This window comes from Rhinatrema bivittatum, chromosome 15 (assembly GCF_901001135.1).
Source record: "Rhinatrema bivittatum chromosome 15, aRhiBiv1.1, whole genome shotgun sequence".
NCBI lineage: Eukaryota > Metazoa > Chordata > Amphibia > Gymnophiona > Rhinatrematidae > Rhinatrema > Rhinatrema bivittatum.
This window is the reverse complement of record NC_042629.1, coordinates 55,482,852-55,498,030: the sequence shown is the minus strand read 5'-3', so window position 1 is coordinate 55,498,030 and position 15,179 is coordinate 55,482,852. Positions and strand designations below refer to the sequence as shown.

At 48.6% G+C, this 15,179-nt stretch overlaps 1 protein-coding gene across 2 annotated transcripts in view; it reads left to right on the top strand.

The window, feature by feature from the left end:
• ALDH4A1 (aldehyde dehydrogenase 4 family member A1) overlaps positions 1 to 15,179 on the top strand; it is a 46,746-nt gene that overhangs the window by 24,735 nt on the left and 6,832 nt on the right. For both annotated transcript variants that reach the window (XM_029579338.1, XM_029579339.1), the window contains exons 9-12: positions 64 to 137; positions 7,306 to 7,502; positions 7,816 to 7,863; positions 8,006 to 8,158. In XM_029579338.1, coding sequence (XP_029435198.1) covers positions 64 to 137; positions 7,306 to 7,502; positions 7,816 to 7,863; positions 8,006 to 8,158 — 472 coding nt within the window. The remainder of the gene's footprint in view (positions 1 to 63; positions 138 to 7,305; positions 7,503 to 7,815; positions 7,864 to 8,005; positions 8,159 to 15,179) is intronic.

Sequence of the window (15,179 nt, the reverse complement as noted above, 5' to 3'; positions counted from 1 at the left end):
CTGAAAATTAGTATTCTTCCCTGTACGTACCTGGATCAGTCCTTTCTGTTTTCTACGTTCTAGAACTTTCAAGCGCCTTTGGAAGCAAGTTTCTGAGAATCTGGATCGTTATCGAACTTTCCCACGGCTGGCTGGAGGTAAGGATATGTCCCCCGAAAGAAACCAATTGGACCTAATTCGTTTTGGGATACCCATTCGTTTTAAATGAGTGAATATCCCTATTAATACTTTAATAATATAAAATCATGGAATCTTCTAATCTAAAAAAGTCACATTCAGTCAGGCTCGTACCTGAAGCTGGGGATATTGGCATGGGGCAAGCATTAATCAGACTGACAGTTCTGGCTGCTGTACTCTTAATACCACACAAGACCATTTTTTAGCACTTTGGTCACGTTAACCCACTTACTTTTTCTGCTTTAGTCAGTCTAGTTTTACTGATTTAGTTCAGGGGTAGGCAACAATTTTTGAAGTGGTGTGCCAAGATTAAAATCGGGGGTAGATAATGCTGGTCCTCAAGTGCCACAAGCCGGTCGGCATCCTGTTCAGCCAGATTACTTTCACATAACTGAATAATTTAATTGACATTCATTTTCACTTAAAATGTTCGTTATGTAAAAATGATAGAAATATGTTTTTCCTCATGTAAAAACAAAATAATTAAAATAAGAAAAATGTCTCTCACTCCCTATTAGCAAAACAGAAGAGGCCAAGCTGTTATAGATCCGTATACAGAAACTGCATGCTAGTTAGCAGAATACCTCACCGCAATCAAACATGCAGAACCTCACCAAATACAGAATAAAGTGACCCTAAAAAAGAATAGATAGAAACATGCAGAGAAAAATGAACTTGAAACGGGAACAATGAAAAACAGAAACACTAGACTAGGAATAGCCTAGAAGTGAGAGCAGTGGGCCATGAACCAGAGCAGTCAGGGTTAAGGTCACACTGCAGTTCCTTGTGAACGTGGGTAAGTCCATTGCCTCAGGTATGAACTTAGATTGTGTGCCCTTTGGGGACAGGGAAATACCTACAGTACCTGAATATAATCTGCTTTGAAGTGCCTGAAAAAACGGAATGTAAACCAATAAAATAAAAAATAAAAATAAAATGTGTCAAACTTCAAACCACAAAATTAAGGAATATAAAACAATCATAATAGTAATACCATACTAATAAAAAGAATAAATATTTCAATACAGCAGATGAATAGAATAACAGTCAATAATAAAAAACTCATACAGAAGTTTGTAAACATTTTCCAAACACTGATAAATATTTTGAAACAGCAGGCAGAATATTAGAACATAAAACTTCCCACACTGGGTCAGACCAAGGGTCCATCAAGCCCATTATCCCATTTCCAACAATGGATCCCAGGGAGTAGATAGATTCCAAGATACTTATCCAAGAATAAGCAGTGGATTTCTGCAACTCACCTTAATAATGGTTTATGGACCTTTCCTCCAGGAACTTGTCCAGACCATTTTTAAACGCAGCTACACTAATAGCTTTCACGACATCCTCTGGCAACGAATTCCCGAGATAATTATGCATAGAGTAAAAAAAATATTTTCTCTTATTAGTTTTAAATGTTTTACCTTGTAACTTCATTGTGTGTCCCCTGGTCTTTGTACTTTTGAAAGAGTAAACAACTGATTGTTTACTCACTCCATTCCACTCATTATTTTATAGACCTCTATCATATCTTCCCTCAGCTGAAGTGTCCTAACATCTTTAGCCTTTCCTTATATAGGGGAATTGTTCCATCCCCTTTGTCATTTTGGTTGCCTTTCTCTTTTCTAATTCCACTACATACTTTTTGAGATGTGGTGACCAGAACTGCACACAGTACACAAGATGAGGTCGCACCATGGAGCGATACAGACTCATTATGATATTCTCTGGTTTGTTCTCCATTCCTTTCCTAATAATCCCTAGCATTCTATTTGCTTTCTTGGCTGCTGCTGCACACTGAGCAGAAGATTTGAACATAATATCAGCGATGCCGCCTAGATTTTGTTTTCCTGAATGGCGACTCTTAATGTGGAATCTTGAATTGTGTAGATATAATTTGGGTTCCCTGTACGTAACTGGATCAGCTCAAACTGCTGGGTTATGCCTCCCTTCCAGCAGATGGAGACAGAGAAAAACTTGAAGGATACCCCTGTAAGTAGGATGCGCCACCCTCAGCCCCTTCAGTGCTTCTCTGTCTCCAGCAGATGAAGGTGGCAAACCTGCAGTCCTGGCTAATAGACTCTAAACAAGAGAAAAAAAGAGAGTTGCAGTGACAGGAGTCTTTTAAATGTGCTTTGCTGAAACAAAGTTAAAAAAAAAAGAGCCGGGCCTCCTGAGGAGCAGAGTCATTTCTCATCGGTGGTTGGCCTGCCGTGTGCTTTGTCCTTCACTCCGGTGTACCAGGAGCAGCAGCTGGTAAGTGACTGGGGGGGGGGATTAACCGGTGGGCCGGTCCCTCCCTGATCCAGAGAGAACCATGGGTTGTGCTCTGGTGACGCCAGCGCGAATTAAAATAAAAAAGAAAATGAATCAGAAAGTGTTCTTGTTTGCAGCTGTGCTGCTCTTATTTGGCGTCCCGGGCTCCGGGGTTTATTTTCACGGCCTCCCCTCCTTGTCCAGCGTGGCAATGCCGCGTGCTTTGGCCTGCAAATTCTTTGGGGAGCCAGCAACATGGCTCTCTGCCTGGGGGTGAGGGCCTGTCAGCCGGGGGGGGGGGGGGGGGGGGGGAAGAGTAAGGCATATTGGTCCCGTGGTGTGGGCGTCCCGATGCTCACTCGTGGTACTTAGCCTGCCCTACTCCCGCGGAACATGGGAAAGGCGGCCATTTTAGGAGCTTTAGATGCTGATGTAGACAGGTCAGTGGGGGCAGGGGGGGGGGCTGGGGGATCTTCCTCTTCAGTTATTTCCGCAGGATTTTTGCCCCGGGTCTCCCCATGATTTATTTCCTGCTTTCTATGCTCCTTTGGGTACCCCCCCTTGGAAAAATTTAAAGGGTCAGGGTCTATATACCTTGTAAGTATATAGACCCTGTAAGTAACCCGTTTAAGCCTGTATATACAGACCTGTAAATAGCCTGTTATAGTTTTAATGCTTCTATTTCATTGTCCTCTGCTCTATGTATATTCCTCCCTGTTTCACCTCCCCGTTGATTGTAATTTCAGCCTTTCAGTTACAATGTGAACCGGTATGATGTATGCTTACTAATGCCAGTATATAAAAGTTTTAAATAAATAAATAAATAAATCATTTTTCAGCTGATTTTATTACCATTACATAAGGTTTATTTAGCTAGCTTTATGCCCATGGGAGATCCTGAGACCCTTCTGGGGTGGCCTGGGGATGGGCCCTCTTCTCCCATGCAGGTTCCTAGGCCGGATCCTCCTGAGGTCTCCTGGATTAGGATGGTTCCGGTTCCGGGAACCAGGGGGCGGTGCCGCTGGCGGATCCACTTCAGGCGGACATGGATGAGGATTTTGAGCGTGTGGCCCCGGTGGAAGGGGATGATCCTCGGGTCCTTAGGCTCTTTCGTAGAGATGAGTTGGAGCCGATGATCCCATATGTCCAGGTGGAGTTGGGCATACAGGCTGGTCAGATGGCAACGCCTCAGGATCAGGGCACGCTGGATCTGGTGCTGTCTGGTCTTTGTCCCACGGCTAGAACTTTTCCTTTTCATCCTATGTTGCTCCAGCTAATGTTTTGGGAGTGGGATACTCCAGAAGCTAGACTTCACGTAGGCAGAGCTATGGAAAAATTGTACCCGCTGCCGGATGACTCTCTTGACCTCCTTAAGGTTCCCAAGGTTGATGCGGCCGTATCCGCAGTCACCAAGCGTACGGCTATTCCTGTGGTTGGGGCGGCTGCCCTTAAGGACCCTTAGGATCATAAGCTGGAGGTGCTTCTCAAGGGTATCTTTGAAGTGTCGGCTCTGTGGGTTCGAGCAGCCGTTTGCAGTAGTTTAATGCAGGATCCGAGTCTCCGGTGGGTACGACGACTCCTGAGTGCGAGAGAGCTCTCCGTGGAGGTGTCTGTGCACGCTGATCATTTGGAGGCGGCGGTAGCGAATGGGGCAGATGCCTTGTACAATCTCCTTCATACGTCGTCGCGTTTTGTGGCATCTGTGGTGTCAGGCCGCAGGCTTTTACAGCTCCGTAATTGGTTGACTGATGTTTCCTCCAAGTGCAGCTGGGTGCTTTTCCGTTTTGGGGGAAACCTTTTGGAGATGATTTGGAGCAGCTCATTAAGTCCTTGGGGGACAATAAAGTGTACAAGCTCCTGGAGGATAGGTCAAAAACTTCCAGAGGTTTTGGCCCTTCCTGATTTGCTATTTTGGGGGCAGTGCCGTTTTTGCCAGTCTAAGCCGGCTCCGTTTGGCCAAAGACTGTCGTCTGGCAGGTCGCAGACCTGGTCTCCTTCTTTGCGTGGCCGTAGACCTGCCCGAGAATGTGGTGCCACAGGGGCGACGGGAGTCAAGTCCTCCCAATGAAATAGCGCCGGCCCACTCCCCCGTTCCTGTCGTTGGGGGGCGGCTGTCCCTGTTTTACGACGAGTGGGTCAAAATAACATCGGACCATTGGGTTCTACACATAGCTGCGTTCCCGGATTTGGATCAGAATTCTGCACATGCTCGTGAATTGAAGCGTTTGGATGTCAGGCGGGCGCTGATGCGTTACTTGGAGGTCACTAATGATTTTCGCCTGTCGGATCACCTTTTTGTCTTGTGGAGCAGTCCCAGGAGAGGGCATAAAGCTTTCAAGGCCCGGTGGTTAAAGGATGCTATTGTTTCAGCATACATATGTCATGGGTGAGTGGTTCCAGAGGGTCTTTAGGCTCATTTGCTCTGTTCTCAGGCGGTGTCCTGGGCAGACAGTCAGTTGATTTCCCCTCTGGAGATCTGTAAGGCGGCAACCAGGAAATCTTTGCATACCTTTGCTCGGCATTACCGTTTGGATGTTCGGGCTCCTGTCTTTGAGAATTTTGGCAGCGGTGTGCTTCGAGCAGGTAAGGCGGCTTGGGTACATCCCAGCAGTCTGGGCTGATCCGGGTACGTGCAGGGAAAGGAAAATTGGTTCTTACCTGCTAATTTTTGTTCCTGTAGTACCACGGATCAGCCCAGACGGCTGCCAAGTTTTTTGATTCCGCTCGATAGATTATTGGTTTTTTTCCTGTCGTACTATAGCAGGATGAAGATTTCACATTTTGTATGTAGTTGAGTCTCCTAAATTTGGTTTAACCATTAAAATGTTTTGGATTCCTGTTACCACTTTAATTCTGCTTTGATATTGTTTATACTGAAGGGGCTGCAGGTGGTGCATCCTGCTTACGGGGGTGTCCTTCAAGTTTGTCTCTGTCTCCATCTACTGGAAGGGAGGCATAAACCAGCAGCCTGAGCTGATCCGTGGTACTACAGGAACGAAAATTAGCAGGTAAGAACCAATTATCCTTTTCCTCTCTTCCACATGCAATTGCAAACACAGACATGCTTTCTCTGTCTTCTACATGAATATGCGCATACATGCTCTATTTCTTCCACATGCAATAACACACAGAGAACTGTTTCCTCCACATGCAATCTTAAACATATGCTATTTATCTCTCTTCCACATGCAGTCACACAAACTCTCTCTGCCCTACATGCAAGTGCACATAAACTTGCTTTCTGTCTCCCACATGTAATTACACATTCTCTCTTAATGCAATCGCAAACACACATTCTTTATCTCTCTTCCACATGTAGTCACTGACGCATTCTCTTTTTCACATGAATCACAAACACACACTCTTTATCTGTCTTCCACATATTGTCACTGATGCATTCTCTTTTTCACATGAATCACAAACACACACTCTTTATCTGTCTTCCACATGTAGTCACTGATGCATTCTCTCTTTTCTACATGAATCACAAACACGCACTCTTTATCTGTCTTCCACATGTAGTCACTGATGCATTCTCTCTTTTCTACATGAATCACAAACACGCACTTTTTCTTGCCCCCATGCAGTGACACACACATACACCTGCTCTCTCTCTCCCCCACATGCAAACATACACACACATGCTCTTTATTTGTGTTCCACATGCAGTCACAGACACATGCTCTCTCTCCCACATGCAAACAGAAGGAAAATTGTAGAAATGATTTATTAGTACATTTTTTGGTTTGTGATCAGAATGCTGTATTTGCGATTTGGAAAGACGATCTGCTGAGCCTTTGCTTGATCTCTCTCCCATTCTGCCCTAGGGAGAGAGGGTGGGGGGGGATCCTTGGACCTATGCTGACTCTTGCCTCTTCTCGGGCCGTGGGTCCCTAAAGAGTGGATTCCTAGGCCACTGTTTCTCCTCCTGTGACCCAAGTGGGGGGAGGGGGGGGGATTCCTGGTCTAGGGGTTGACCCAAAACCTTGAGAGCAGGTATGCACTGACTACGTATGCAATGGGCACTGTGACACACAACAAGCAGAGCTTTGTATTGTTTAATTTTCAAGCCATCTGCATTTGCTGTGTGAAAAAGGTATAAATATATATATATATATAAATATTTTTTTTGAAAGTATGCACTTTACTGTTTCCAAAGACTGCTCAACCATGTGTCTAGGGCAGGGAAAGTACTGGGATTATATGGCAGCACAAAGTAGGTACATTCCATATAAATGCATGTCAGTGTATATAAAGTTTGTCACATACACTGTGCTTGCATTGGATCTTCAGACAAACCTTCAAAGATGGAATTAGCTAACCACTCATAACATCCATCACCTAACCACAGTCAATTTCATAACCGCAATATCAAGAATATCATCATAGGACTCGTTTTAAACCATTAATGTACCGCCACGTCAATTCCATACACCTTCTCTCAAGCTCATAATAATCATTTTTTCCTAGATTCTTCTAGCTCCAACACTCGCCGCCTTACGATATATCATAATCCAGACTATAATCCATGCCTTTCTCCTCATCACTTAAAATAGTTGACATAAATTATCCAAGTTACATTTTGATGTTATTTTTAACTCACTTGATGTCTCTTATTTATTATATTTTAATTCGTTTGATGTCAGTTGTTTTTTCCTGTTTGTTGTCAGTTGCTCCCAAATGTATTAAGTTGTTATATCTGTAAACCGGAATGAAGGCAGCCTGCTAAATTCCGGTATATAAAAACTTTTAAATAAATAAATAAATAACTTTGTGGTATGAGGGGACTTTTGCTGCCCGTGCAGCTACGAGCATTCATTCGGTGCTTAACAATTGAATCTGAAATGCTTTGTTTTTTTTAACATTTAGAATGCGGGGGGAAGAATTTTCACTTCATCCACAGCTCAGCAGACGTGGGCAGCGCCGTGAACGGGACCCTGCGCTCCGCTTTTGAGTACGGCGGCCAGAAGTGCTCGGCCTGCTCGCGCCTCTACGTCCCAGACTCCCTGTGGCCCCAGATGAAGGAGAAGCTGCTGGAGGAGCACAAGAAGATGAAAGTGGGAAATGTGAGAGCAGCTCTCATAGGCTGAAGGGCTTTGGGTGGCAGGAGCCTGATAAGATTTAGTCACTGTGGGAGCTCACCGCTAAGTCTTCTTTCCAGTAATTTCTCCCATCTAGGACCAAACGATTAGATTGTAGAAAATGGCAGGAAGAAGTATTGTAAGTAGTAGTGGACTTGCTGCGTGAAATGAAAAAAAGAGGGGGAGAGTATAGTAAATGTTCATTTCCTGTGTCTTTTAATTCCTGTCTTGTGCCTAGCAGATAATGACTAGGTATTAACAAAATGAAAACGTTGCCTTCATTTCTGTTTCATTTCAGCCCATTGAGGATTTTGAGTGTTTTCTCTCTGCTGTTATTGATGAAAAGGTAAAACGCATCCCATCCAAAGACCCTTGCAAACAAATTGCTTAGTCTGGCGCAGCCCAGCAATGTTTCAAGAGAAAACATTTGCTGAAAGTCACAGATCTAGATCAGAATAATAAAAGACTATTTTGCTATGTTTATTTAGTCTTTTGCTCGTATTAAAAACTGGATCAAACATGCCGAGTCATCGCCCAGTTTGAGTATCCTGGCCGGAGGGAAATGCGACAACAGAGTTGGGTATTTTATCGAACCTTGCATCGTAGAGACCAAGGATCCGAAGGCGGACATCATGACAGAGGTGAGAAGCCCGAACCGACGTGCCCTGGATAAGTTTCTCCTTGTGCTGTCAGCCTTGACAGAGCTGTGAAAAATGATCCCAAGTCCAGTAGCTCAGGGTGGTTGAACAAATGGAATGGATGAAATGCCGGCCCAGTGGAATATAGAGCGGTGCTGTTTAAGCACAGGCAGCGTGAGGCCCAAAGGTGAGAAAGAGGGAGGTAACCAGGGTTAGGATGCGGGACATATGTTGATTATCGGGGACAGTGCAGAGATTTTCAATAGGAGTTAGAGGACAGATATGGTACATCATTACCCTACTATGCTTTGCAAAGGTTAAAAAGTTTCTTTCACTGAATGCACAATTAAGCTCTGGAAGTCATTGGCAGAGGATGCGGGTAAGGCAGTTAGCGTAGGCTGGTTTAAAAAAGGTTTGGACAAGTTCTTGGAGGAGAAGTCCATAAATCTTTATTAATCGGGTAGACTTTGGGAAAGCCACTATTTATCCCTGGCTGTTAGCAGGATGGGATGAACGTACTACTTGGAATCCTGCCAGACACTTATGATCTGGATCGGCCACTGTTGGAAATTGGATGTTGGACGTGATGGACCCTCTGTCTAACCCGGTATGAAAGGTTTTATGTTCTTCTAATCTTAACCTAGCCTTTTGTGTTGCCTGCATGCATCTTAAAATCAGTGGTTGCAGAGCACAGTTTTTGAAGTTGGAGAAATTGGTCAACAGACAGATTATCATGCGACTTCCACGAGTGATAGGTAGAGTACTTAATTGAGGGTATTCCGGTCTGTATTTGTACGACGGATCAAAAACAAAAGCTTCTCGCCTGTAAAAGAAGATACAAGTATTAAACTGTCTTTGTATGTCAAATGGAGGTTACTGTCATAATTATTAAGCCACTCCAAAAAACACTGGTAATGCAGACCAGTGGTTCTGAACCTTTTTTTGGCTGGGACACACCTGACATGTGACCATCATGGGGCAAAAGGTAAATATATATTCCCTGTATGTACCCGGATCAGTCCAGACTCCTGGGTTTTGCCCCCCCCTAGCAGATAGAGACAGAGAAGTTTACAGAACAAACTCCACCTTATATAGGATGGTGCCACCTACAGTCCCTCAGTATTTCTTTGTCTCTAGCAGATGGTGGAGGTGCCAAACCTGCAGTCTGGTTATTTAGTGTAGATACATTTTTTTTGGGTTGTAGTGATTTGTTAATGTAAAAGGTTGAGTTTACCCAGTTAGAACAGCATATTTTAGCCTGAACCCACATGGTTTCTGAAGGAGTATGGTGGCCTCTCAGGGGGTTGCTGGGTCCTGAGGGAACCATCCCCCCTGGTTTCAGAGGCAGCTGCAGCTAAGGGCTGAGAGCTCTGTTACTGGGCCAGTAAAGCTTGATATATTAAAAAAAAAAAAAAAAAAGTTTTGTTTGTTGTTTGTCTCTCGGTCATGGCTACTCCTTGCGGTCTAGGTGGGGCTTTTATCGCCGTTTGGTCCTCCGGGATGGTCGCAGCGTTTGTGGGCTCTTTCAGGCAGGTTTTTACGGTGAGACTATGGTGGCATATATTCATAGCCAAGGGGGCATCCGGAGTCAACCAGTGGCACTGGAAGCTTGTCCCTTGATCTCCTGGCTGGAGCAGAACTTAGTAAGTACAGTATTGTCTCACTTTGCTGGGGTGGACAATGTGCAGCTGGCCCTTTCCCTGTACGTACCCGGATCAGTCCAGACACCTGGGTCGTGACTCCGCACCAGCAGATGGAGACAGAGTAAAACTTGACGGGCTCCCTACATATAGTAAGGCGCCACCCACAGCCCCTCAGTCTTTCTCTGTCTCCAGCAGATGGGGCAGGTCCACCCACAGTCTCTGGGATCCCTGGGGTTTTAGTTAGTCAGGGATATTAAAAAAAAAAAGTGAAAAAGGGAAGAGCATTGGTAGTTTTTAGCATCCCTTCTTTAAAAAAAAAAAAAAAAGTTTAACTTACAGTTTTGTAGAGGACAGCTCCCGTCGGAGGAGCCTCCCAGGGGGACAGGCAGGTCCTGAGGGGATCTTCCCCCCTCTGGTAGAGGCTGCTGCTGGGGTCGAGGACCCGGCCTTCTCCGGCAGCAGTGTCGGGGGTGACACCGGGGAGCCCGGTTCACTCACCCCCGGTGGAGCGGGAAACTTCGGCACCTGGGCCAGTGGCTAAGTATTAAAAAAAAAAAAAAAAAAAGTTTGCAGCTTTTGTTTTCCGTGTCGTCTCTTTCTCTCTCTTTGTCTCGCCGGCGGGTTCCTTCGTTGGGGGGAGGATTTCTTCTTTGTAGAGGCGGCGATTTTTTGTTTTAGCTCAGGTCCGGAATGCCTGTCGGGTCGGCCTGCCGCGCGTGTGGGTCGGCGTGTGTGCCGGCGTGTGTGCCGGCGTGTGTGCGGGTCTCTCGTGACGGCATGTGTTCCGCTTGTCTCGCTGGAGGTGAGGGACCATCGGGGGGCGGTCGGGGGAGCCGTTCTCGGTCGTCTCGCTCGCCGCCATGTGCCGTGGCTACCGCGATCGGGGGGCTGGACCCGTTCCCGCTTAGTGCGGGAACGGCGGCCATTTTGAATTTGGTTCGGGAAGCCACGAGGAGGGCCGTGGAACATGGCGGCCAGCCACCTCCACTTTCTCCCCAGCCTTGGGCATGGGGGGGAAACCCCAGGGGGCCTAGATTCAGGAAAATTGAGCTCGGGGGGAGGGATCCTCGGATTTGGAGGATTCCTTCTCCGAGGATTTTACGCTTTTATTAAAAAAGCTGGCAAAGTTCAAGAGATGAAAACGCAAGTCCAGGAAAGCTCCAGGGGGCAGAGAGGGGTGCTCTCACCCCCAGAAGAGGTCGGGCCGTCATGGGGAATCGTCGGGTCACCCCAAGGAGAAGAGACCGGCATGAGGTGTCCCTCGGGACCCGGCGACAGAGTCTACCTCTTCGGAGGAGGTGGAGTCGGTCTCGGGGACCACAGGAGGGCCCGAGGGGCCCGATGATCAGGGTCCGGCTCAGCCGGGCGCAGGCAAGGGAGCGCTGATGGGGGATGGGGATGATCCCGAGGTCGTGCGCCTCTTCAAAAGAGAAGAGGTATCCCCACTTATTCCAGTGATCCTCGAGGAGCTCGGGGTGGAGGCTCCACCCGTGGAAGCCCATCAGGGTGCTAATATGGACCCGGTAGTCCTCGGTCTCGTGGGACCTACGGTGGCGTTCCCGTTTCATTTTTCTGCATCTGACATCCTTTTTCGGGAATGGGATACCCTGGAATTGGGTCTTAAGGTTAGTAAGGCTATGGATAAGGTGTATCCTCTGCTGGAGGATGTTTTAGAGTTGCTGCGCCTCCCACGAGTGGACGTGGCGGTGTCGGCAGTGACAAAGAGATCTACCATCTCCATGACGGGCGCCACGGCGCTCAGAGACATCCAGGATCGGAAACTGGAGGTGCAACTCAAAAAGATTTTTGAGGTATCTGCCCTGGGAGTCAGGGCGGCCATTTGCAGCAATTTTGTGTTGCGGGCTGGCCTCCGCTGGGCCCAAAATTTACAAGCGAATGCTGGTCTTTCTGAGGGGGAGGCTTCACAGGCGGATCACTTGGAAGCGGTGATAGCCTACAGCGCAGATGCCATGCATGATTTGCTGAGAACTTCAGCCAGGGCTATGGTGTCAGCGGTCTCAGCTCGCCGTCTCCTCTGGCTCCGAAACTGGGCCGCAGATGGTATGTCTAAGGTTCATTTGGGCTCTTTGCCTTTTAAGGGGAAGTTACTCTTTGGAAAGCAACTGGATGATCTTATGCAGTTCCTGAGCGAGAACAAGACTTTCAAGCTGCTGGAGGACAGGCCTAGGCCTCGGTCTAACTTCTCCGCGAGGACCGCAAAGATCGACGGGGACGGATCAGTCCTAGCGGGCAGGCTTTGCCAGATCCTCCTCATGGTCTCAGTCCTTTCGAGGGAAGAAGTTCAACAGGTCAGGCGGGCCCTCGGCAGGATCAGGGTCCAAGTCGGCCCAATGAAACGAGACAGGTTCATTCCTCGCCACGGCTTTCAGAAGCCGTACCAAACGTGGGAGCGAGGCTCGAGCAGTTTTACGAGGAATGGACCAACATAACTTCAGACCAGTGAGTCCTAGGAGTGATAAGACACGGTTACGTGTTAGATTTTGCACGTCTGCCGTGGAACAAGTTTCTCGTCTCTCCCTGCAAGAATATCGCCAAACGTGCAGCTGTATGGGCGACACTTCAGCGTCTGGAAGATCTGGGTGGCATTACTCGCATGTCCTCAAGGCAATGGGGATGGGAAGGTACTCCATTTACTTTGTGGTCGCAAAGAAGGACGGCTCGTTCAGGCCAATCTTCGACCTAAAAGGAGTCAACAGGTGCCTTCGTGTTCCCAGTTTCAAGATGGAGACGATCCGCTCGGTAGTGGCCGCGGTTCGTCCGGGCGAGTACCTCGTGTCGCTGGATCTAACGGAGGCGTATTTGCACATTGGGATTCAGCCGGCCTATCACAGGTATTTGAGGTTTTGCATCCTAGGCAGACATTATCAGTTCAGGGCTCTTCCTTTCGGCCTTGCCACGGCTCCACGCACCTTTACCTAAGTTATGGTGGTGGTGGCCGCTCAGCTCCGGAGGGAAGGGTTCCTGGTTCACCCTTACCTAGAGGATTGGCTCATCCGGGCCAAATCCTAGGCCGATTGCCGGCGGGCGATTGCCAGGGTCCTGCAGCTTTTGCGGTCTCTCGGCTGGGTGGTCAACCTATCCAAGAGTCATCTGCAGCCTACCCAGAGGTTGGAATACCTGGGGACTTGTTCGACACCGAGGGTGCCAGGGTCTCTCTGACTCAGGAGAGAGTGGTCAAGCTCCAGAGGCAGGTGAACCGACTATTGTCCATGTGGTGACCGCTGGTATGCGATTACCTGATGGTCCTGGGGTCCATGGCGTCGACGCTCGCTTTGGTCCTCTGGGCTTTCGCTCATCTGCGACCGTTACAATCAGTGTTACTTTCCTGCTGGAAGTCGGCATCGGAAGAGTTTCGTCAGCCGCTGCCCCTCACAGGCCGCGCCAGGGCCAGCCTGCAGTAGTGGCTCTGCACCGACCATCTGACGTGCGGTGTCTCTCTGCTCATGCCCACTTGGACAGTGGTGACGACGGATGCCGGTCTTTCTGGTTGGGGGGGCAGTCTGTGGGGGATGGTGAGTGCAAGGTCAGTGGTTGAGCCAGCAGACACTGTGGTCCATCAACCGGTTAGAGACCAGGGCGGTAGCGTTGGCGTTAAGAGCCTTTCTTCCATGGATACAGGGCCGGGCGGTCCGGGTTCTGTCGGACAATGCGACCACAGTGGCCTATATCAATTGCCAGGGAGGAGGAAGGAGCCAGCAAGTGGCGGAGGAGGCGAGCCAGTTGATGTGCTGGGCGGAGCAACACCTCAGCAGTATAGCGGCGTCTCACATCGCCGGAGTAGACAACGTCCAAGTGGACTTCCTCAGCCGACATCGGCTGGATCCAGGTGAATGGGAGTTACCGGAGGTTGCGTATCGTCTCATCTGTGCCAGGTGGGGACAGCCACACCTGGATCTGATGGCCACCGCTCACAACTCAAAGTTGCTGCGGTTCTTCAGCCGTCTGAGGGAGCGGGGCGCAGGAGGAGTCGACGCACTAGTGCTTCCCTGGCTCACGGACGTGTTGCTATATGTATTCCCTCCGTGGCCTCTCATAGGCAAGGTTCTACGATGAATCGAGTTACATCCGGTGGCGGTGATCTTGGTGGCGCCGGAATGGCCAAGGCGCCCGTGGTTCGCGGACCTCATTCGGCTGGCGGCGGAGCCTCCGCTTTGGCTTCACGGAGATGTGATCATCGTTCGTCAAGGATCTGTCTGTTTGGAGGATGTGGATCACTTTTGTCTCGCGGCTTGGCTTTTGAAAGGGCGTGCTTGAGGACGAAGGGGTACTCCGAGGCAGTCATCGCTACTTTGTTGAGAGCTAGAAAGCAGTCTATGTCTTTAACATATTTGCGGGTTTGGACAGTTTTCGAGGACTGGTGTGGTACTTGTGAAGTAGATCCTGTATGGCCATCTGTACCTGTGGTCCTTGCTTTCCTCCAAGAGGGCCTCTCGAAGGGGCTGTCCTGGAGTATCCTGAAGGTCCAGATAGCTGCGCTGGGTTGCCTTAGAGGTAAGGTCCAAGGGGTGTCCTCGGCTTGCCATCCAGATGCGATGCGTTTTCTTCGTGGGGCTAAACATTTACGCCCACCGGTACGTAATCCTTGTCCATCCTGGAACTTAAACTGCGTGCTATCATCTCTGTGTGGAGCGCCGTTTGAACCAATGAAGTGGGCGACTCTTAAGGGTCTTACCTTGAAGACGGTGTTCCTGGTAGCAATTATGTCCGCTTGTCGGGTCTCGGAACTGCAGGCCCTGTCCTGTAGAGAACCATTTTTGTGATTTTCGGAGGCCGGTGTCTCTCTGCGAACGGTTCTGTCCTTTTTGCCCAAGGTGGTGTCTGCCTTTCATTTGAATCAGTTGGTGGACCTTCCAGGGTTTTTGAGCATGGATCAGATGGACAAAGGGTCGAAAGAGTTAAGGAGACTTGATGTTTGCAGAATTCTACTTCGTTACCTGGAGGTTACGAATTCTTTCTGGGTTTCCGACCAGCCGTTTGTCCTCTGCGGCTTCGCGTGCCACGATTGCGCGTCGGCTCAAGGAGGCGATCGGTTCGGCGTATCTTCCGCAGGGCAAGGTGGCGCCTGAGGGGCTTTGAGCTCATTCGACTGGGGCGCAAGCCACATCCTGGGCTGAGGTTTCTCAGGTGTCCACGCAGGAGATCTGTAGAGCAGCGACGTGGAAGTTGTTGTGTACTTTTACTAAGCTTTACAGACGTGATGTCCAGTCAGCTGAGTCTCAAGGGTTTGGAGCGAGTGTTCTCCGAGCAGGACTCTCTGCTTCCCATCCTCGATAAGTAGCTCTGGTACATCCCAGGTGTCTGGACTGATCCGGGTATGTACAGGGAAAGGAAAATTAGTTCTTACCTGATAATTTTTGTTC